This window comes from Megascapheus bottae, chromosome 15, assembly GCF_031878675.1.
Source record: "Megascapheus bottae isolate mThoBot1 chromosome 15, mThoBot2.hap1, whole genome shotgun sequence".
Taxonomy (NCBI): Eukaryota; Metazoa; Chordata; class Mammalia; order Rodentia; family Geomyidae; genus Megascapheus; species Megascapheus bottae.
The window spans coordinates 19,814,238-19,837,205 of record NC_143523.1 but is presented as its reverse complement, the minus strand read 5'-3'; the positions used below and the strand labels follow the sequence as shown (position 1 = coordinate 19,837,205).

General features: G+C 45.0%; 1 protein-coding gene across 1 annotated transcript in view; it reads right to left on the bottom strand.

Moving 5' to 3' along the window:
* Positions 1-4,882: 4,882 nt before the first annotated feature.
* The window catches only part of Stn1 (STN1 subunit of CST complex), a 39,495-nt gene continuing 21,409 nt past the window's right edge, over positions 4,883-22,968 (bottom strand). The window contains exons 8-10 of the mRNA XM_090345950.1: positions 19,564-19,686; positions 15,366-15,438; positions 4,883-9,463 (exon numbers count right to left, since the gene is read on the bottom strand). Coding sequence (XP_090202076.1) covers positions 9,306-9,463; positions 15,366-15,438; positions 19,564-19,686 — 354 coding nt within the window. The 3' untranslated portion in view covers positions 4,883-9,305. The remainder of the gene's footprint in view (positions 9,464-15,365; positions 15,439-19,563; positions 19,687-22,968) is intronic.

Genomic DNA, 22,968 nt, shown 5'->3' with positions numbered 1-22,968 from the left:
AGTCTAGTCTGAAATTGCTCTCTTGGTGCTAGAGATCAGAATAGTACATCATCCACGTCATCATTGTCTAGTATCTCTGCTGTTACCAGTTCCCAGAGATGATCTGGGCTCCTTTTTGCTTCCATCAGTTTACAGTGACATTTACAGTAGCCTGATGGCAGGACCTGGTGTTACCTGGCTTTTCCCACCACTTTCTTGCCTGGTTACATTCATATCTCTGACCTCAGTCTCTGCCACAGATCCAGTGGGCAGGGCTTCTACATTGTCAAGAAAAGCCAGGGCTGGGAGTGTGGCCTAGTGGTAGAGTGCTTGCCTAGAATACACGAAGCCCTGAGTTCTATTCCTTGGTACAACATACACAGAAAAAGCTGGAAGTGGTGCAGTGGCTCAAGTGGTAGAACTCTAGCCTTGAGAAAACCCAAGGACAGTGCTCAGGTTCTGAGTTCAAGTTCCAGGACTGACAAAAAAAAAAGCCAGTAGGGGCTGGGAGTTTGGCCTAGTGGTTAAAGTGCTTGCCTAGCATGCATGAAGACCCGGGTTCGATTCCTCGGTACCACATATAGAAAAAAGCCGGAAGTGGTGCTGAGGCTCAAGTGGTAGAGTTCTGGCCTTGAGAAAGTCCAAGGACAGTGCTCAGGCCCTGAGCTCAAGCCCAGGACTGGCAAAAAAAAAAAAAAAAAAGCCAGTAATCTGGATTTTTATACGAATCACCATCAGGCTCAAATTAGCCCCAAATCAAAGGCATTAGGGTTGTTTTGGAAATAGAGATTCAAGAAGCCCAGGAAAATGGTCTTGTCCACAAGGAGAGCACAGACTATGGGGTCCTGCTTCATGGCGGCTATCCAGACCGAGTGTGATTCACACAGCGTATCGTGGGAGAAGGTATAGGAAAAGGGAGCATTGGCTGCCTTTTAGATCTGCAGGAAACTCACAATGGTTTTATCTGGGAGAATTATAGTGATCTTTGTTACCAAGTGAGCAAGACCGTTTACTGGAGGAAACTCTTAATTGGGAAACAACTGTGTGTGTGTGTGTGTGTGTGTGTGTGTGTGTGTGTGTGTAAATTGTACTGACATATCTAGAATTAAATGTGTAAACCAAGGCTCTGACCATCAGATAAGCTGTACTTCCTTGTTTACTGCCAGAAAGCAAATGGTATTGGGTCATTTGCAGATTATGCTTCCAGAGATCTGAGAAAGATAAAGACTAGTTTCCAAAGTGGTGCTGGTTGTGGTGTGTGTGTGTGTGTGTGTGTGTGTGTGTGTGTGTGTGTGTATGTGTGTGTATAAAGCAATATGGAGAGCCAGCCTCCTAGCAACTCAGGAGGCTGAGACCTGAGGATCAGTTTCAAAGCCAGCTAGGGCACTAGAAAATGGGAAGTGTGGCCCTGGTTCACGGAGTAGGGTAGTAGCTTTGAGCTAAGAGCTCTGGGACAGCACTCAGGCCCAGCATTCAAACCCTATGACCCCCTGCCACACACACACAAAAAGCAGTAGGGAGGTTTGGAATCATTGAGCTGAGGAAGTCTTCCATAGCTGGATCAGGGACTTCAGATGTGAAGCCTTCAGGGTTGCCGCTGGCGGGTGGGTAGGAGCCCAGCATCTACATCAGGAAGTAGTGTTTTTGTAGCTTAAGTCTGTGAGTTAAATATCCTAGTGAGTGGCATCTGATCTGCAGAACCAATTTCTAAACACTGGGATTGGCCTCTGCCATGGGGATAGGGGGGATTAGAATGGCCACAGCACACGTCCAGAGAGTCCCCTGAGCACTGCTGTGTCCTGCCATAAATGTCCCTGCCCCACCATGAGGGGTGGCTGACATCTTACACATTAAGTTTATATTACTTTCAAAAATATTTTTTTCTGGTTAGTTGTGGGGCTTGAATTCAGGGTCTGAGTGCTGTTCCTGTGCTTTTATGCTCAAGGCTACCACTCTACCACATAAGTCACAGCAACACCTGGCACCTGTGTGTGTGTGTGTGTGTGTGTGTGTGTGTGTGTGTGTGTGTGTAGATAAGAATCTCACAGACTTTACTGCCTGGACTGGCTTCAAACCACAATCCTCAGCTCTCAGCCTCCTGAGTAGTTAAGACTTCAGAGGTAAGCCATCAAGTGCTGGCTCACTCTCTTTTTTTTTTTTTCTTTGATCAGTCATGGGCTTGAATTTAGCTGTATTCCATTTCTTACACACAATCTTTTTACAAATAGGTAGCCATACTCCTAGACCTGGTAGTCAATTTTTTTTTAATGTTGATATAAAATTGAAAACCCCGTGGGTCAAGTGAAACCTGCTTGTATCCGGATGATAATTCACATGTCCATACCCCACTGGACTGAAAATTTCCTGGAGACGGGAACGGTCTTGGTGTTCTTCCATCCCTGCCATAATGCCCCGTAACAGCGGGTGCTCTGTAGCACACTGGCTATTCATTAAGCACTAACCTTGCACCTTCTCCTGAGTCTATCATAAACTACAGATGAATGGATGTGGGCCGCCGCAGAGGAGAACCTGCAAGCAATATGGAGGAGAGGGAGAGCCAGGGGCAGGTCGTGCCCAGGAGGAAGAAGGGGACACCACGGGTGCCCTGTGGAAATCCAGAGTCCTCAGCCAGCAGGTTCAGAGGCTGCCCAGCTGCCATTTCTCTTGGTCTACAGCAAAGGGACCGAGTTGGCAGTCTACTTCCTGCCTCCCTCGCCCTCCCAGGATGCCTTCTGGCACTGAGGGCCCAGCCCTGGGCACAGTGCTGAGACCAGCATTCCTAAGCCAGCTGTTGTTTCCAGAAGAGTAGTTTCCATTTCTTACCCTCTACCAGACCAAGGCAAGTCTAGGCGGGACAGAAACCGCAGGCACAGGCCAAGCTTGCTGACTACCAGAGGCGAGGGGCTGGGCTGGGCTGGGCATCAGTCCTGCAAGCTTGTTCATGTTCAAGGAGGTCTGGAATCTCCCGAACTGATTCTTTGCCTCTGTCCTCAGCCCCAAGTAAACACAGAATGTGTTCATGGCCACCTTCTCTCATGCTTAGAACGACAAGCAAGGGCAGTGGGCTAGAATATTTTCAGATCACGAAGAAGCAGACCCCACTGAGGAATCCTGACAAAATGTCCCCATCTTCCTCCCATAGTTTCTGAGGCAATGATTTCCAGGTGTTTTGTGGCACCAGTGCACCTTTTTTTTTTTTTTTGCCAGTCCTGGGCTTGAGCTCAGGGCCTGAGCACTGTCCTTGGACTTTCTCAAGGCTAGAGCTCTACCACTTGAGCCTCAGCACCACTTCTGGCTTTTTTCTATGTATGTGGTACCGAGGAATCGAACCCGGGTCTTCTTTCTTGCTAGGCAAGCACTCTACCACTAAGCCAAACTCCCGGCCCAGCACCAGTGCACTCTGATGAGAGAGTCATAAGCAATGGGCCTGCCTAGTCCATGTTATGATGTCACCTGTTCACTGCCCACTCAAGAGATCACACAGGAAGGAGAGTGGGTGAGCATAACCTCATTCTAAGATGCATCTTGATTTGTTCTAACTGTAGTACTTTATGAATTTGACTTCCAAAACTCAGATGGGCCTGACATGGGGCTGCATTGGGATTTGAACTAAAGGCTTCATATTTTGTAGGCAGGTGCTCTATCACTTGAGCCACACCCCTAGCACTTTTTTTTTTGCTAGAGTTGTTTTTCCTATGGTCTCTTATTTGTGTCCTGATCTAGCCTCAGATCTACATCTTTCTACCCATGCCTCCTGTGTAACTAAGATTACAGAGATGTGCTATCATGTCAGACTTGCTGGTTGAGATGGGGGTCTTACATTTTGCTTAGACTGGCATTAAACCGCATCCTCCTGAGTAGCTGTGATTGTAGGCATGTGCCATCACACTCCAGCTCTTTTTTGGCTCTCATTTCAATTTATCTCAGATGTGACTCCTCATCCTCTGGTCCGACAGGAAAGTTCCATTGGCAGTAGCAGGATGAGGCAACATTCTCCCTTTTCTGAGGGTGAGGGGAGGTCTACAGAACGTGGAAAATAGGGATAGGGCCACGCTTCTGAGCCCAAGGCCTCAGCCTGCATGCCCCTCAGGATGAGGCTTAGGGCTGGGAATCTTTTTTTTTTTTTCTTTTTTTTTTTGCCAGTCCTGGGTTTGAGCTCAGGGCCTGAGCACTGGCCTTGGACTTTCTCAAGGCTAGAGCTCTACCACTTGAGCCTCAGCACCACTTCCGGCTTTTTTCTATGTATGTGGTACCGAGGAGTCGAACCCGGGTCTTCATGCATGCTAGGCAAGCACTCTACCACTAGGCCAAATTCCCGGCCCAGGGCTGGGAATCTTGTAAAGCTGTGGACCCTAGGCTGAGGAACTGCCCTCATGTGACAACACAAGCTCTCCACAAAAGTCCTGCCATTCCGCCACCTGCCGCAGGACCACCAGGGAGGGCAGTGCAGGTCACAAGGGCCTGGGGACCATTCAGCTCTGATCCTGCCCCACAATCCAGTTTCCAGAAAACATCTACTGGATTTACAACATTTTAGTTCAGCTCCTAAATCAAGCTACCCTGAGGCAATATGGCATCCTGTTTGGGAAGAAGGAATGAAATCCCAAAAGGCCAAAGCCCATGCTAATAGCTCAGTGTTCTCCTGCATAACATTATATGTTGAAATCTACCAGCACAAAATAAATTTATATTATAATAAATACAGCACAACAAATTTTAGCCCCATGCAAAAGCTCTCCTCCCAAGGAAGAAATTGCTAGCGTGTCACTGTTGCAGTGCTGAAAAGTGTCTGGTCTATGATTTTTCACCCATTCACAGACCTTTAATCAAATCAATCTGCTTTAAGGAGATGCTGTTTTATTGTAACTTTCTAAAAACAAACCTAGACCTATCATGGGCTCTTTAAAGTTCCTCTATGACCCCAAATGAAAACTGTTAATTTCTTCATTTTTCAAAAATAGAATAGTAGACGTTTAATTGAACTCAGATTTCAACCCAGAACAAAAACAAAAACAAAACAAAAAAATCACAGACACATGGCAACCCATTTCAAGCCATATCAGCGCTCATTTTTAAGTCACAATAGGAAAATCACAGAATTGAGACACAGAGGAATTCTGAATCTGATTTAGAATTTTTGTGAATATAGAACCTTGTACTGTGACTTCTCTATTTATTTTTGCTTAATAAATATAGCAGAGGTTAACAGAGAGATGGCCAAAGTACAATAATTATAGGTTGAATTACATTTCTGGATGACAGTGGAGACCCATGGAAGCACATGGAAGCACATGTGCTTTATAATCAGCCGCTCTGCCAGTAGAATGCTATGCACATAGAATTGCATAGGAGGGGTCTTTGTCCCACCATCATCCCCTCTGTGGGATGATGCCTCTGCTGATGTCTCCAGCAAAGCCACATCATGGTCTGACTCTGCTATAGACTTCATGTAAATTTAGCAAGGAAACAATGCTTCTTGGGGGAAAACTGCTCTAGAAGCCACTTGTGGGAGCGAAACCACATTAATAAGAAAATAGAGATGTTTCTGCCAGTGGAAAATTGTAAGTTTGCTTGGTTTCAGTCCTCGGCCTTGAGTCTTAGACTCCTCATCTTTGAATACACTTCTTTCCACTTGGCTTTCCCGGCCAGTGAACTGGCACACCATCACAGGGGAATAATTACAAAGAAGTGTCTTCGAGGGATAAGAAACACTGGTGGCTTACCAGATGGGGTAATCATGGATCTTCAAACAAATCCTCAGACAGTAGCACCATTTGTCTTCTTGCCTCCACAAACTACATGTGTGTCCACACCCCTGAAGCACGCCTACAGAGAGCTGGAGGAGGCCAGTGGCTCCGGGTGCCTCTTTCAGAGGCATCCTCTGGTTGGTCTCCACTACACAAGCAGTGAATGCTCCAGAATGCTTTCTAATAGCTTCCCAGAGTCTTTACATGCTATGGAAGAAAGACATAGTGTATTCTTGGCTTACTTATGATTCAGGTGGAGTGAGGAATGGGAAATAAGTTTACCGTTTTTATAGAGATGACATTTTCTAATTACAAAAATACCAGGCACGGAGAGGTAATTTAAAAGCATCCAAGTAAGGCGTGGCGGCACACACTTATAATCTTGGCAGTGGGAGACTGAGGCAGGAAGATCACGAGGCCAGTCTGGACTATACAGTAAGACACTGTCAAATTTTTAAAAAAATATTTATATATTATTATAAATATAAAAGCATCAACTGGGTGCCAGTAGCTCATGCCTATGATCCTACCTACTCAGGCTGTTGAGATCTGAGCATCAAGGTTCAAAATCAGTCTTAAGCAGAGAAATCTATGATACTCTTCTCCAATTAACAAGGAAAAAAAGAGTGATAGAAAGAGGAGGAAGGTGTGTGTGTGTGTGTGTGTGTGTGTGTGTGTGTGTGTGTGTGTGTGTGTGTTCTGGCCTCATGTAGCATTCCTTCTACTAGGGGCACAGCACATTCCGAGTATGGAAGGAAGGCAGTAACAAGTACTGTGGGGAAAAGAAAGCTGGGGACTGTGTCCCAGGGAGGAGGAAGTGGAGGTTGGTTAGGGCCAGTAGAGATCAGAAGCAAGCCTCACTGAGAAGGGGATACCCGAACAAGAGGACCTTGAAGGGGAAGGGAGGCATGTCATGAGGTTATCTCAAGGAAGAGCACTCTGGGCAGAAGAGTGAGGGGACAGCAGGGTGGCTGGGTAGCACTGGGATGCCCGCACTACCTGGGATTAGACTCCAAAGCCTCGGGAAGTGGGAGCATCACTAGATGCTAGAGTGAGTGTGAGAAAGAAGTCAATGGATTTGGCTTGCAATTGGAAAACAGAGCTTCCCAGACTAGGGAAAACTGAAGGAGGACAGGGGTGACCAGGCGCCTGGCTTTTGGTGGATGAAGTTCAGGAATCTGAAGGTGGGGGACAGGTCCAACTGGGAGGCAAACTAGGAAGCAGGGTAGCATGTAGATGATATGACCCCTGAGGCTGTGACACACCAAGGAATGAGCCAGCAGAAACAAGGTCTACAACTAACTGCACCCTGAATCTTCAGGGAGACAGGACTGAATCAAGGAGAAAGGGCAGCCAGGCAGTTTGGTGTCCTAAAATCTAAGTATAGAAACTATTTCTAGATGGAAGTGGCCTATTGAATATCTGTGTATCATACGCTGCATTTATAAATATGTACATGCAGAAACGTACAATATAGATACCTATATCCACCCAGGTTTAGATCAATGGTTGTATTCATTATAAATAGGTCTATGACTCAATTTTCTTCCCATTAGATATGGGTGTAGTGCTCCATGAAAATAATATCTTCTTGTTACACTTTTTTGGGGGGGGTCAGTTGTGGAGCTTGAACTCAGGGCCTAGGCACTTAACTTTTTTTGCTCAAGGCTAGCACTCTACTACTTTGAGCCACAGTGTCACTTCCACTTTTCTGCTGGTTAATTGAAGATAAGTGTCTCATGACCCTTCCTGCCTTCAGCTGGTTTAAAACCACAGTCCTCATATTTCTGACTCTTGAGTAGGTACAATTATAAGTGTGAGCCACTCATGCCTGGCTTCTCCCTGCCCTTGTTTTGAGATAGATTTAACTTTGTTTTTTGTCCAGATTAGCATATAATCGTGATCCTCCCAATTTCTGCCTCTAGCATAGCTGGGATCATAGACTGTGCCACTACGCCCAGCAACAATGGGTATTTTATGTATTTATTCTTTCATACTGTCTCCTGGAGACAAACCTCTAGGATGGGGTTACTGTGCCAGGATCTGCCTTTGTCACATTCTCATTCTATATTCTTCCTGGGAAGCCCCATTAATAAAAGATGTATTTATCATGGCACAGTCCTTGACCTGGAGGAAGAATTGTGGGATATTATTCTGGCAGAATCTACTCAATTGAGACCCTTCTGAATGCAGGAAAGTTGCAAAACAGCTCTGGTCATTATAATCATTAATAGTTGCTACAGGTTTGGGTCAGAGCAGAAAGTCTAGGACAAGAAGTGATCTGCCAGTGCTATCTCTCTGCCTGCTACATTAGCTAAGGCTGGGTTGAGTAAAGAATAAAGCCTGTCCACAAGGGCAAAACAGCTTTTGGGCCTGCAGGATCTCCAGGCGAGCCACCGAGACTCGAGCACATCAAGAGCCTGAACAGCAGATGCAAGCAGATATACCTTCAATGCAAGGACGGTAATTAACTCCAAATCTTTCTCCAGACTTTCATTTTTGCTGGCTCAATTTGTCCTTTGCTGTTAGAACAAGTTTACTACATACCTCAGATGCTTTTCCTTTATCTTGTCATTCTGAGCATGACTGCCTCACCTGTCTGGACACATATGTAGTCTTTGTCTGGATGGTATCAGCATGTCTCGCTCACTCAACAGCAACCTTGAAAATAACATTTACTGTCTGCCAGGAAACTGGCTGATAGTCTCTGCCACGTTCAGGGAAAACAGGGACCGTGCATTGAGTCATGTGCTTCTGTGAGCACAAGGAAATGCTTAGTGACTATTTTCAACACAGAAGGAGAATGACGAGACATGTCTCAGATCCCCACGCACTCCCAGCCCCTGGAGACCTGTAGACAGCAGTAACCCAGATCTCAAGTCTGAGGCTGCCTCCATCAGGGAGAGCCAATCTCTACACCAGTTGTTAACCTCAAGGAGAGGCCTGTGGGGATGGATCCGATATCCTGGAGCCTCAAAGTTTTGGGACTGTGTGCTCTGGCCACAAGCTCTTCACTTCTTATAGTCTCTCTACTAGGGACATGCTCTCCATCAGGACAGGGCCACTGTCATCAGGATTTAGCCACCAACACCCTGTACTCTTGTTCTGCATCATGAGTGATAGTTAGTCCAGCCAGAAGGTATGCAAGAAAGGCTTTCTTTTATCTTTTTTTTTCCACTTTTTGTCAGTTGTGGGGCTTGAACTCAGGGACTGGGACCCATCACTGAGCTCTTTAGCTCAAGGCTAGTACTCTACCACTTTGAGCCACAGCACTACTTCTGATATCCTGCCTGGGCTGGCTTTGAACCATGATATTCAGATTACAGCCTCCTAAGTGGCCTGGATTACAGAAATGAGCCACTAGCTCCCAGCTGCAAGGAAGGTTTTCTTATGTCATGACTGACATGAATATCACCACAGTCCACTGACAGAGCAGGTGAAAGGTGGCCAGATACCATTCTCAAACGGACTGAATTTCACAGTCTAATATGAGGGAACTGCTTGCAGGCTCACTGGTTAGCTTCAGCTCTGTGCTGAACACCACCTCGTCCTGTTACTCGGCAGCTGGGCAGGTTCTGCTCAGAAGGCCATGTAGTAGTGGTCCATGGTACTGACGATGTCACTCTGGTCCTCCAGGAGCTCCAATACCTGCCGCAGCACAGCCTCACTCAGACCAGGGTAGAAGTTCAAGCGTGCACAGGCCAAGATGTGCAAGAAGTGGCAGCCCTTCTCCCTGTCTGAAGGAAGAAGGCAGTAGTTTAGCTTGGATATGACTGTCAGACCCTCTTCTAACCATCTCCAACTTCCTCAACCAGCACTTGCTTCTTGTAGGATCCCTACAGGATTCTTGTGCATATGAAAATCTGAGATGTACTGGTTTAGATGATCACAAAACCAAAACAAAACTCTGCTCCAAAATTCTTTATGTCTACAATGACATGAACCCATTGCTCAAAGCCTCTGACCTTCAATCTTCAAGGATTCCAATCAGTATTTTTTTTTTTTTTTGGTTGGTTCTGGGGCTTGAACTCAAGAGCCTGGGCACTGTCCCTGAGCTTCTTTTGCTCAAAGCTAACATTGTACACTTGAGTCACAATAACCACTTCAGGCCTTTTTTGTGTATGTGGTATCAAGGAATCAAACCCAGAGCTTCACGCATGCTAGGCAAGCACTCTACCACTAAGCCACAAATCAGTAATTAAAAAAAATTTTTTTTGCCAGTCTTGGGGCTTGAACTCAGGGCTTGGACACTGTCCTCGAGCTTTTTCAAGGCTAGCACTCTACTACATGAGCCATAGGACTTCTGGCTTTTTTATGTGGTACCAAGGAATTGAACCCAGGGCCTTTTGCATGCTAGGCAGCACTCTACCAGTAGGCCAAACTCCTGGCTCCCAACTAGTTATTTTACATCCATAACCGAATGGATTTCCAGTGCTTGGTAAACTCCTCTCTCTAGTGCTATTACATGTGTACCTCACATTTGCAGGGCACAACCATTGGCTTCCCAGACCATCATGGGGCCAAGGACTTCTTACTTGACTTTGGCCTTTTTTCTTGCCTCAGGCCTGGCTTCCATCCAGTCTCGCCTGTGACAGTTATAATCTAGTAACCTCTTGCCCTCTACCAAGGCCACTTGCTCTACAGTGATAAAAGCTAAGGGCTAGTAACTCCCTGCCTTGTTTAAACCAACAATTTATACTAGTGGCTTTCCTACTACGGATTGTGACCATTAGGGGAACATGAAATTAATTTCTGTGGCTTGTGATTGGCATTCTTTTTCTTACCATGCAGACTAAAATAGATTGGAATGGAAAAATTACAGGGCCAGGAATGGTGGTTCCTGACTTTAATCCCAGCTATTTGGGAAGCAGAGATAGAAGTACTGTGGTTGGAGGCTAGGCTGGTAAAATTCCAACTAGTCAACAGAGGTAGGAGGACTGAGATGTGAGGTTGGCCCAGGGAAAACTGTGAGATCCTATCTGAAAAGCAATCTAAAGAGTCAAAAAACTGAGGGTGTGATTCAACTGATTAAGTATTTGTCTACCATGTGTCCATGTCCAGAGCTCAATCTCCAGTACTGCCCTTCCTCAAAAACAAGAGGAAAAAGAAAAATCGTAAGATCCATGCTTTATAATTAGAATTATTTAAGACTTTATTTCATATGTTCATCTTAGACATTATATATAGAACTATATATTAGAACTATGTAAGTATTGCAACATGACATAAAACATAATTTCTAGTTCTGAGGCAAAGTCAGTCCTGTCATTGAAAGCTGACTTTTTCTGTGAAGACAACAGGGTTATGAGGAGTCCCTGGCACACAGCTGCTCTGCTGTCCTGGTATGCTGCTTTTAGGTGACAAATGTCCTGGAAGGTGCTCATAGAGATATTGAGATATCAGTAAAACAGTCTGACATTGGTGTGCTTCTGTAGCTTGGGAAAGTCATGGTATCCTCAGGTCTCAAGTTTCTCTTAGCAGCTGGGACACGGAGTCAACTGAGGTCCTAACCATCTCTAAGGTCTGGGTCCTGGGTTAAAATGATGAATTGTGACCTCTAGTGGCTGTGTCTCCTCATGACTCCTCTCCGCTGGTTTAACTGTCCGTATCAGTTTACAACATGACTATTTTCTAGACGCCTACTGAAAGTATAACACTGAGCATGGAGGAACACGTAGAGCACACCTAAAACAGGGTTGTAAGTCCTTCCTCTATGACTGGGCAAAGTAGCCCATGGAACTAAAAGCACCTACTCCACAGGGTGGTTGTAAGAAGAGGAAGGGGGCCGGGAGTTTGGCCTAGTGGTAGCGTGCTTGCCTAGATGCACGAAGACCCGGGTTCAATTCCTCAGTACCACATACATAGAAAAAAAGCCAGAAGTGGTGCTGAGGCTCAAGTGGTAGAGCTCTAGCCTTGAGAAAGTCCAAGGACAGTGCTCAGGCCCTGAGCTCAAGCCCAGGACTGGCAAAAAAAAAAAAAAAAAGGGAGAGGAGCCCCGTGGCAAGTATGTCACTGTCACACCATAACCTCAAGGGAGCCATGTATCTCAGTCTTGCCAAAAGGAGCTACAGACTCAAAACCCAGAGAAGAGAAACCAAGAGCAAGGTGGAGGGTGGAGAGGGGCTTGTCAAACCAGGTGCACATTGCGGAGAGCCCACACCTGGAGTTTCAGGGCTGCTCGGCTTTTATCTCAGTTTGTAAGGCCCATGTGCTTAGGGTTGAGACGATCAGGGTTGGCATCTGTGGGGCCCTAGGGAGTGATGTTGACAGCCTCAGGCCTGAAGCCATTTCTTCACAAGGGGGTCTGGTAAAGTGGTTCCAGCCAGGCGTGGTGGCTCACGCCTGTAATTCTAGCTGGTCAGGAGGCTGAAATCTGAGGGTTATGGTTCAAAGCCAGCCTGGGCACAAAAGGACCTGAGGCTCTTATCTCCAATTAACCTCTAGAAAATGGGAAGTGGGGCTTGGCTCAAGGGATAAGGTGGTAGCCTTGAGCTGAAGAGCTTAGGGACAATGCACAGGCCAAATTCAAGCCCCATGACCCACAAAAAAAAAAAAAAAAGAAAAAAAAAAGTAGTCTTCCAGATGCATGGGGGAGAGGGAGGAACATACAGGACATCAAATGAATCCCTGTCCTTCAGAGACCTAATGTGGCTAGATGGGCACACTCCTTCTCCTACTATAAGTTGAAACACTCAGAAATGACTAAGTTCAGGTCCTTCCACCGGTCATCCTGACCAGAAAATACTCAATGCTTATCGTATCAAAGGGCAGAAATGAACTAAAGGCCTGGTAGGGATGAAGAAAGAAATGTTCTTGTATGGCCAGGCGCCGTGATTCACGCCTGTAATCCTAGCTACTCAGGAGGCTGAGATCTGAAGATCACAATTCAAAGCCAGCCCGGGCACTAAAGAATATGAGACTCTTATCTCTGAAGTGGCGCTGTGGGTAGGGGAGTAGCCTTGAGCTGAAGAGCTCAGGGACAATACCTAGACCCAGGGGTAGGGCAGTAGCCTTGAGCTGAAGAACTCAGGGACAGTGCCAGGCCCAGAGTTCAAGCCCCACAACCCACACACAAAAAAATGTTCTTGTATGGGGCTGGAAATATGCCTTAGTGGTGGCAGAGTGTTTTTCTATCATACATGAAGCCCTAGGTTCAATTCTTCAGTACCATATAAACTAAAAAATAAATAAAAAAGAAATCATCTTATAATTCTTGGGACATGTGTAGAATATTATGCAGCCAAGGGGCCTAGGCCCCTTTGCATATGCAGTATTATTATCAAATAACTATAAAAGCCAGGGCTGGCTATAAACCACAAGTACTAGGACAGTGTAGGAAAAATTCTACAAGTATGCCTGTAAGTGCACCCATCATTTCCAGAAGAATATGCAAGAAGTGGAACAATGAGCCTCTGGAGACAGGGAGAGAGCCTAAGGCTTGTTGCTGGGAGGGGATCTGATTTTTCTTGGTGTTAATTTGCCCTTTTTTATGATGTACACTTATTATTCTGAGTAATGGTTTTGTCAGTATTAGGGTTTAAACACAGGGTATCACACAGGCCAGGCAAGTGCTCTTTTATTTGAGCCACATCTCCAGTGAATTTTTGCTTTAGTCTATTTTCCACAGAGGGTCACATTTTTAACATTTTTTTCCCCATGAGTCCAGCTTCAGACCATAATGTTATGCTGCTAATAACTGGACAGACAAGTTAGTGTCATCAAACACGGCTTGTTTTTTAGAGAGGGGGGGATTTTCTAAATTCGGTCTAAGCTGACCTTAAAGCACAATCCTCCTAATTTCCACCTCGTAAAAAGCTAGGATGATTATGATGACGATGATGATGATGACGACAAGGACGCCGACGACGACATTGGTGACAACTCTGAGCCACCATGCCTGTCTCAGACTAATTTTAACACACTGGCAATACAGATGATGGCAATACAAAGAAGAGTGGTTTGCAGCCGATGTCGAGATAGTCCCTATGAAGTCTTCCACTGGCGTCTGCTATTCAGGCTCCAGAATTCATCTTGGGAGTTTATTAGTGGTAGGTAATTGGCTTGTGGTGTTTACAGGCTACTTTATGGTCTGACTGGCAGAGGCAGTTCATGTATATGCTCACCCAAGAGGGATCTGGCCTGGCGTGGATATAAAACCTAATACTTTTACTGGGCCTCAAGTCATCTGAAGCTGCCAGGTCTTCCTAAGAACTTTATTCAGTTCATTTGCTTTATCCTAGGCTTTAAACCATGACTAATCTAGACTGAGCTAAGAATATGGCCAGGGACTCTGGGAATTTAAGATGGTATCTTGAGAGCACCCTCTATCCCAACACGGAGACGAGTCCCATTCAAGCTGTCAAGTGCTCCCAAAGTGCAAGACACACAGGTTTTCTCTCAACTAAAGGATGTTTGTTCTTACTGTTCTAAATGAAGGAAACATCCATCCACTTGCATTGAAAGTATAGACTGCTTTGAGTTTATTTTAAGATCTGTTGTCACACCATTCTGGGCTCTGACATCATCAAGTCCTAAATATGAGGACAGAAGAACTGGCTCTGTTCCTGGCTGACTCAGCCTGGAGCAGGTCCAAGATGTAGGGGTATCTGGGCTGAAAAGATTGGAGGGAACCTTCTCTGAACAGAAAGCAAACAGCTTTAGGGGTCTGGGACCCATAACAACCTCTCCTTTTTCTTCTAGCATTATTTGTTAACATCATTACTAGCATCTACTTGCAAAATGTGTCACCTTGAAAACCGACTGGTTTGCACAGAACTTAAAAGCAGAACTAATGTTTTCTTTTCTTTTTTTTTTTTTTTTTGCCAGTCCTGGGCTTGAGGTCAGGGCCTGAGCACTGTCCTTGGACTTTCTCAAGGCTAGAGCTCTACCACTTGAGCCTCAGCACCACTTCTGGCTTTTTTTCTATGTATGTGGTACATGAGGAATTGAACCCGGGTCTTTGTGCATGCTAGGCAAGCACGCTACCACTAGGCCAAACTCCCAGCCGCATGTTTTCTTTTTCTAACTAGCGTGAAAATGGTCATGTTCACTGTCAGACCAGCTGCAGTTCAAGTGTCCATCCACTAGAGGCTGTCCTAATTCCACAAAACTCCATTTTTTTTTTTAAGCCATTTCATTTGCAAAGTATCAGCTTCCAAAATCACTGGATTACATCATCCATAAATTGTCATGTCTAGAACCATTCCACCCAACACCAAAAGGCCTTAATGTCAGAAGTGAGGAAAATGTCAAGTTTCTGTACAAATGAATGGGATCCATGTGGAACAAAAAATACAACCAAGAGAACTAGGTGACATCACAGAGCCATAGTGGGGAGGCTCACCTCACTGTCCTGGGATTCCTGTGAAGCTCACTTGTGAAGCTCCCCAGCCCCCATGCCCCACTGAACCAGAATGAAGGACCTGAAGTAGATGCTGGGCATTTAAATGTGCTCCTAGGTTGGATCTTATGGGCAGCCGATGTCTGGGCAACTGTGTTAGCCTCAATGTACCTCAGAAGGGAGGGAACTGAGGCCCAGGGACATCACCTTCCCTAGTAACTTCTGGGAACAGCCCCATGTCCTGATGCTCTGTCTAGGTCTTTGCTGCGGTGAGACTACTCTCCATGAATGCCACTTACGGTTTGGCTTCTGGCAGTCTTCTCGAATGATCTGGAGGATATTCCTATAGAGGTCTTTGTCTTCACTGGTTACCTAAATAGGAAAAGCCATTCAGAGAGGAAATTTCCTTAGTGAACACGTGGTTGTGTCATCCAGACTCCCACATTAGCATGCAGGCCCATTTCTCAAAGATTTCCCAACAGCCACCTCCCCACACTAACAGGTGTTTGGATACTTGGCCTGCTGTCAAACTATCCAGGGCACACATCCTGAGGAGTTGGTAAAGAAAATCTGGAACTCTACTTTTAAGGAATAATGTTCTCAGCCGGGTGCAGTGGCTCACACCTGTAATCCTAGCTACTCAGGAGGTAAAGGCAGGGTCTTGCCATGTAGCCCAGGCTGGCCGATGAGCACTGGGATTGATGGCGTGCATGCGTGTGTGCGTGTGTGCGTGTGTGTGTGTGTGTGTGTGTGTGTGTGTGTGCGTGCGTGCGTGTGTGTGTGTGTGTGTGCCCTTACTCATAGTTTTTGTCTTTTGTCTTTTTTTTCTGTCAGTCCTGGGGCTTGAACTCAGTCCTGGGCATTGTCTATGAGCCTCTATGTGCTCAAGGCTAGTACTCTGCCATGTGAGGCACAGTGCTGCCTCCAGCTTTTTCTGTATCGTTTATTGGACATTAAGTGTCTCATGGACTTTCCTCCCCAGGTTGGTTCAAACCGTGATTCTCAGATCTCAAGTCTTCTGAGTAGCTAGGATTACAGGCATGAGCCAGCAGCACCAGGCTTGTCATACTGTTTTCTAAGGGAAGGGCAGGTGATCAAAGCCTTTGATCTCCACTCCAGGTCTTCTTCCTCTGGGTCTTGACATTTATGTTATGTTTCATTACTTTTCTGACTTTCCCTAAGAATAATGAAAAATAAAAGGAAAAAAGCCCTGTAAGAACAAACTAGCCTATTCATTGAAACACTGCTCTCGAAGACAGATGGAAGAATCCAAGTTTCTTTCTCAACTAGATGTGGTAATAGGGAAGCAGCCATCAAATGCATTTCACCATTATTACAAAAATAGTAACGAAGAGAAGAAAGGAAGAAAGAAGAAAATGAATGAGAGAGGAAGACAAGAAGGGAGGAAGACAAATATGAAAACATACAGCTGTTCTCTACAGGAACTCTTGGGGGACCTGACTTACAGAGGGGTGCATGGTAATACCTGTATTTATTCAACTCACAAGGAAGCCAGAAAGCACTAGAAGTCAATGCATATTGACACTGGGCCTACAAGGCAGGCAAGACTGGAAGGGGGAGGGTGACCAGGAGATCTGTTTTCGCTTAATCACCCCATTCTAACTCACAGTGATTCACAGGAGGAAGTGCTCTGCCCTGCCACACCTCGCCCTGGGCGGCTACAGCCCTACTGCTCCCCAGGAAGGGCTGTTCTCTATGGACCCTAATGGAGGATTGTGGGAATGTGTGTCCCAAGAGAGGCTGGAGCGGAGCTGCCTTGCCTAGCGCCACCATGTCTATCCAGCTCTTCACAGGGGGATGGCACTCATGCTAGGCTTAACTGTCAATCCCAGAAGTTACTCAACAGTGTTGAAAACACCCCTGAATTAAAAAAAATTCTAACACAAAGAATCACCAGAGTAAATCCCCATTAGGAAATGCACTGCTGAGGCTCCCTCTCCCATATATTGTCCAAGAATCTTGCCTAGAGGCAGTGAGAGACATGTGTCTGAAGAAGTTCACAGGCTCTTGAAGTCTATATATATATATATATATATATATATATATATATATATATACACACACACACATATATGTATGTATATATATTAATGTGTGTGTATATATACAACATAATATATATGTATGTATATATACACACATGGATATGTATATATTGTGTTTAATAGTAAAAGATTAGCATAATCAGAACCTAGACTGACATCTGACATGGAGTTGAAGCAGCAGGGTTGGGTAGGTGACATTCCCTCCACTCCCAGGAGCCTATCAGCCAAGTGCCAGTGGCTCATGCCTATAAACCTAAGCTAGTCAGGAGGCTGCAATCTGAACATCCACAGTTCAAAATCATCCTGAGCAGGAATGTCTGTGAGACTCTTACCTTCAATTATCCACCAAAAAACAAAAGCTGTGGCTCAAGTGGTAAAAGTGCCAGTCTTGAGAGGGAAAAAAAAGGCCAAGGAATAATGCCCAGGCCCTTACTTGAAGCCCCAGTACACAGAAGAACCCTATGGCCTTAGACAGAGCAAAGCCCAGAATAGCACAGAAGAGCTGTTGCTTGGGTTCCTGGCATAGCAACCAATGATTAGGCTGCCAAACATCTTTCTAGTGCCAGCCCTTGATCCAGATATAGCAACAATGGTACCCCTAGCACCAATAAACTCAGCTGTTGTACTAATGTCCTGAGAAACAACACTGGTCTAGAACTCCTACCTGGCCATCTGAAGTGGGACACTGCTACAGGAGGGCTTTTGGCCAACTTGGTAGAGAACAGGCAGAGGCCTGATTGGACCCCCTGACAAAACAGAGGATCAGAGCTGGAGAAACAGCAGTGCTGGCTAGTCTGTATCTCTTCAGTTTGCTGTCCCACTCTCTTGTAGTCCTGCTCAAGGTGACTGACTCACCTCTCAGTTTTTAAGAAGAGAACTTTGGATGAGGCAGAGCAGCAGCCATTTAGCCTCTCCCGGTTGGAAGTCAAGGGGCACAGCCTTTAGGGAGGCCAATCAGACTGGACTATGTCATCCCAAAGCTTAATCAACATTTCCTTTGCTCCTGCAGTTTTCCTTCCAGTGTCAATCTCACAGAGAAAAACTGATCGGAGTTTACAAAGACAGTAGTGCAGAAAGGGTCAGAGCAATCTCATATGAGAGCCAAAGGTGTCCATACCATAAATGTCTCTCACAAAGGAGTAACAAAAGTTTTGTATCAGGTACCCAGTGAAGGAAATATCATGAGGATGTGAAGGAGGAAGATCTAGAAATGCTAACATGGAAAGGAGTCTAGGAAGTGCTGTTTTCATACCAAAGAGGTTGCAGAATATTATATTATTATTATTATTATTATTATCATTATTATTTTGTATGCATGCCATTCCTAGGGCTTGAACTCAGGGTCTAGCCAGTGTCTCTGAACTTTTTTTTTTTTGTGGGTCATGGGACTTAAACCTTGGGTGTTGTCCCTGAGCTCTTCAGCTCAAGGCTATACTGCCCTACCCCTTGAGCCACAGCACCACTGCTGGTTTTCTGTGGTTAACTGGAGATAAAGAGTTTCACGGACTTTTAGTGTCCCAGCTGGCTTTGAACTGTGATCCTTAGAACTCAGCCTCCTGAGTAGCTAGGATTACAGGCATGAGCCACCAGTCAGACTTCTCTGAGCATCTTTGTTTACGGCACTACATTTGAGTACAACTCCATTTCTGGTGGTTTTTTTTTTTTTTTTTTTTGCCAGTCCTGGGCTTGAGCTCAGGGCCTGAGCACTGTACTTGGGACTTTCTCAAAGCTAGTGCTCTACCACTTGAGCCTCAGCACCATTTCTGGCTTTTTTCTATGCATGTGGTACCAAGGAATCGAACCCAGGTCTTCATGCATGCTAGGCAAGCACTCTACCACTTTTTTTTTTTTTTTGTAGTTAAATGGAATAAAAATCTCATGAACTTTCCTTCCCATGCTGGATTCAATCTGCAATCCTCAGATCTCAGCCTCCTGAGTAGCAAGTGTTACAGATGTGAGCCATTGGCATCCAGCTCATGGACTGTTACTTAGAGCACTGTTTTCAACTTGGCAATGCCGAGGGACATTTGTGACTATCTCGTGACTATCTCAAGAGTGGAGGTACTACTGGCATGTAATGAATGAAGTCAGGCCGGCTGCTGAACACCTCATGACAACCACAGTGTTGAGGCTGACAAATCCTGATTTCACAGATGATCTTATTTAAAAAAAAACAACAACAAAAATACCACAGGAATGCATTTGTATATATGTGCGTTTGTCAATATACAGATAAATGTCTGGAAGGATCTTTGGTGAAAAGAAGTAACTTGGGAAAGATAAGAGCTGACTTTCACTTCTGACTTTATGTATCTCCTTAATGATTTTTTAACAACAACAAAAAAACCCCCAGTAAGTAGGTACCTGAAAGTAATAACTACATTTGTAACTGAAGCAATAAAGGGAAACACTTAAGTTACAGATCACTTACATAGTACAAGTTGTGAAAACTGCCATCTTTCTGGAAAACAAGTCCTTTTTCCTGTAGCAGCTCTATGGCATTCTTAAATATACGATGAATTGCCTTGGAAGTGGTGTTATTCTTTATTTCCACCTGTATATTGAGGGGAGAAAAAAAAAACTGTTTTTCCTCTTCTCATACCTAAGAACAGCTCCAGACCAACTGGTTTATGATTTTGCCAAACAGGCTTCTAATCTTCTGGGTCAACAAGATCTAGGCATGCACTGCCTGGCCAGTGGGTAGGACGGTATTTAGGGAGGGTAGGAAGTTTGCTCTGGTAGGGTCTCACTTGATAACTGTTCCATACTTTCATTATGATTTGTTTGTTTAGTTCAATGACATGGGATGTTAAATCAGAAAGCTGTTCTTGTTCTTGGGCAACCTTTTGCATAAACTTTATAGCTCCTCTCTCTTCATAAGACCAACTTAGCAGAAAGAGGGCACCCAGTGCTGAGAGAGGAAAAGCAATTTCAGCTGTGAATAAGGAGGACTCTCAGTAAATATAAACAGTATGTGACACTTCCTGTCCAGAATCCTTGGCCTCATTTAACCTCAGGACACATCTCCCAGCCTGCCCCAAAGGCAAGCTGTGTCTTCCAAAAAGCCAGCAGCAATTTCTGGACTGGGATCTGGATCTTTCCTGATATTTTCCAAACAGCTATGACAGATTCACTCATATGATTTAGGAAGCCAAAACTGTTCAGATTAAAGCAGCAGCGGGTTGAATGAGCTGAGCCTCAGGCTCAGGTCAGGCACTGGGTGGCTCCCTGAAAAATATATTTAGTCTTCACTCTCAAACAAGCTCAACATTCATCCGGCTGTCAAAGAAACAATAGTTTCACAAGATTTGCTTATCATGTTTCTGGATTTCCTAAGAAGGGCCATGGAAAAATAGAGACAAAAAGAAAACATTCCCAACTGCTTTGCTGCCTCTGAACTATGACAACAGCACAATGACTTTTTTTTTTTTAAAGCTTTCACTTGTATGATCACAGAAAGTGCCAACATTCTCAGGTTTCACCATCACTGTAAGCATCTTTAGTCTCCCAGGGCTCAATTAAATGGAATTTAATTGAATGACACTGACCTCTCAACCAAAGCAATGGAACAAACTAATTCATAATTGATGCAAAAATTGTTTCCAAAGACAAAACAAATACAGTACCGCATTCATTTCATCTTAAATATTCAACACTGGATAGACAGGTAGGCACTAAGCTTTTTCAAAATATCATTGTCAAAACTCCACCACGGATCATTTTCATTAGAGTTGCTCTTCAGTCTCTCTAGTTCATTATAACCATCACATGAGAGCAGGCTTCATGGGAAGGTGGGCTTTGCTAAGCACTAGGCATTGGTTTTCTTGAAGACCGTAATAGTCATAAAAGTCCTAGGAGGTCCATTTGGCTTGGAGCCTCCCTTAAATGATTAAGTGGGGGGGGGGGGAAGGGCAAAGGGAGGTGCACAACAGTAAGCTCCCTGGCAGAGAACAAAGCACTCAACTGTGACACCTTCTACCTGAGTGTTTTCTGAAACGCTATCCCTCAATTCCCTGTATGAAATCCTGGGTCACTGGGCACCTAAGCCTATTGCCAGGAAGAAGTAATTAGGTGCATGAACAAAACTGAGAAGCAGGGATCTGGCCTAGGAGGTAATTCGGTATCTGTTCCCAGAAGTACACAAAACTATTTAGTCTGCTGGCCAGTTGGTAATGGGAGAAGACAGGAAATTAGTTGGAGTGTCCAAAAATGGAGAAACAACGTAAGTATATGAACTAGACAGGGTGCTGGTGACTCAAAGCTGTAATCATAGCTCCTCAGGAAAAAATTCCTTCCTTCAATAAATGAATAATTAGTGAGAACCTGCTTTTTTTTTTTTTTTTTTTGCCAGTCCTGGGCTTGAGCTCAGGGCCTTAGCACTGTCCTTGGACTTTCTCAAGGCTAGAACTCTACCACTTGAGCCTCAGCACCACTTCTGGCTTTTTCCATATATGTGGTACTAAGGAATCGAACCCGGGTCTTCGTGCATGCTAGGCAAGCACTATAACCACTAGGCCAAACTCCCAGCCAGTGAGAACCTGCTTTATCTATCACTGCTATAGGCCCTGGGAGTAAAGAAGATGGCAGACAAAGCCTCAGCTCTCCTACTGATGGAAGAATGGACAAACAAGTAAATGCCAGTGATGTCACAGATAAGAACATGAAAAGATCACAGCAAGGGACAAATGGCAATCACAACAGATGAAGGGAGCAAGAAGATGACATTTAAGCTTAGATTATTTATTTAAAAATAAATGAGTTATGTCCCAGTGGCAACACATCTCATAATAGTAATAAAAGGGAACATCTAAACTCAAAGTCTCCAATAAATCTTAATTCCAAATAAATACACAGAGCCAGTCTGTGTATTTATGACAGAGCCTTTTCTTCCTTTCCTTCTCTCTCTCTCTCTCTCTCTCTCTCTCTCTCTCTCTCTCTCTCTCTCTTTTTCCTTCCTGCCCTGGGGCTTAAACTCAGGGCTTGAGTACTGTCCTTGGGCTTTCTCAAGGCTAGAGCTCTACCACTTTATCCACAGCACTACTTCCAGCTTCTTTTTTTTTTGGGGGGGGGGGTCCTGGGGCTTGAACTCAGCCTGGGTGCTGTCCCTGAGCTCTTCAGCTCAAGGCTACCACCCTACCCTTGAGCCAAGCCCCATTTCCCAGAATTTCCAGAATTTTCTGGAGATTAACTGGAGATAAGAGTCTTAGTCTCCTTTTGTGCCTGTGCTGGCTTTGAAGCTTGATCCTCAGATCTCAGCCTCCTGAGTAGCTAGGATTACAGGCGTGAGCCACCGCACCCGGCTTACTTCCAGCTTTTTCTATGTATGTGGTACCGAGGCATTTAACCCAGGTCTTCGTGCATGCTAGGCAAGCACTCTACCACTAGGCCAAATTCCAGCCGTAGACATTTTTCTTCCTTTCCTTTCCTTTCCTTTCCTTCTTTTCTTCCTTCCCTCCCACCTCTCTTCCTCTTCCTTCCTTCCTTTTTTTTTTTTTCCCCATCCTAGGGCTTCAACTCAGGGTCTGGGCACTTTCCTTGAGCTTTCTCAAAGCTATCGCTCTATTGCCTGAGCCACAGCATCACTTTCTGCTTCTTCTGTGTATATGGTACCCAGGAATCAAACCCAGGGCTTCGTGCAGGCTAGGCAAGCACTCTACCACTAGGCCACACTCCTGGCCCCCAGATTGACATTTTCCACAGAGAAAAAGAAAATTTCTTTAAACTTGATCTTTAAATTCCTAACACCTTATTCTGAGGAAAAGCTATTCAGTAACAACCCTGGTTGAAGTTCAGGAATCATCTTGCTGGGCTGGGGGAGTTTGGCTTACTGGTAGAG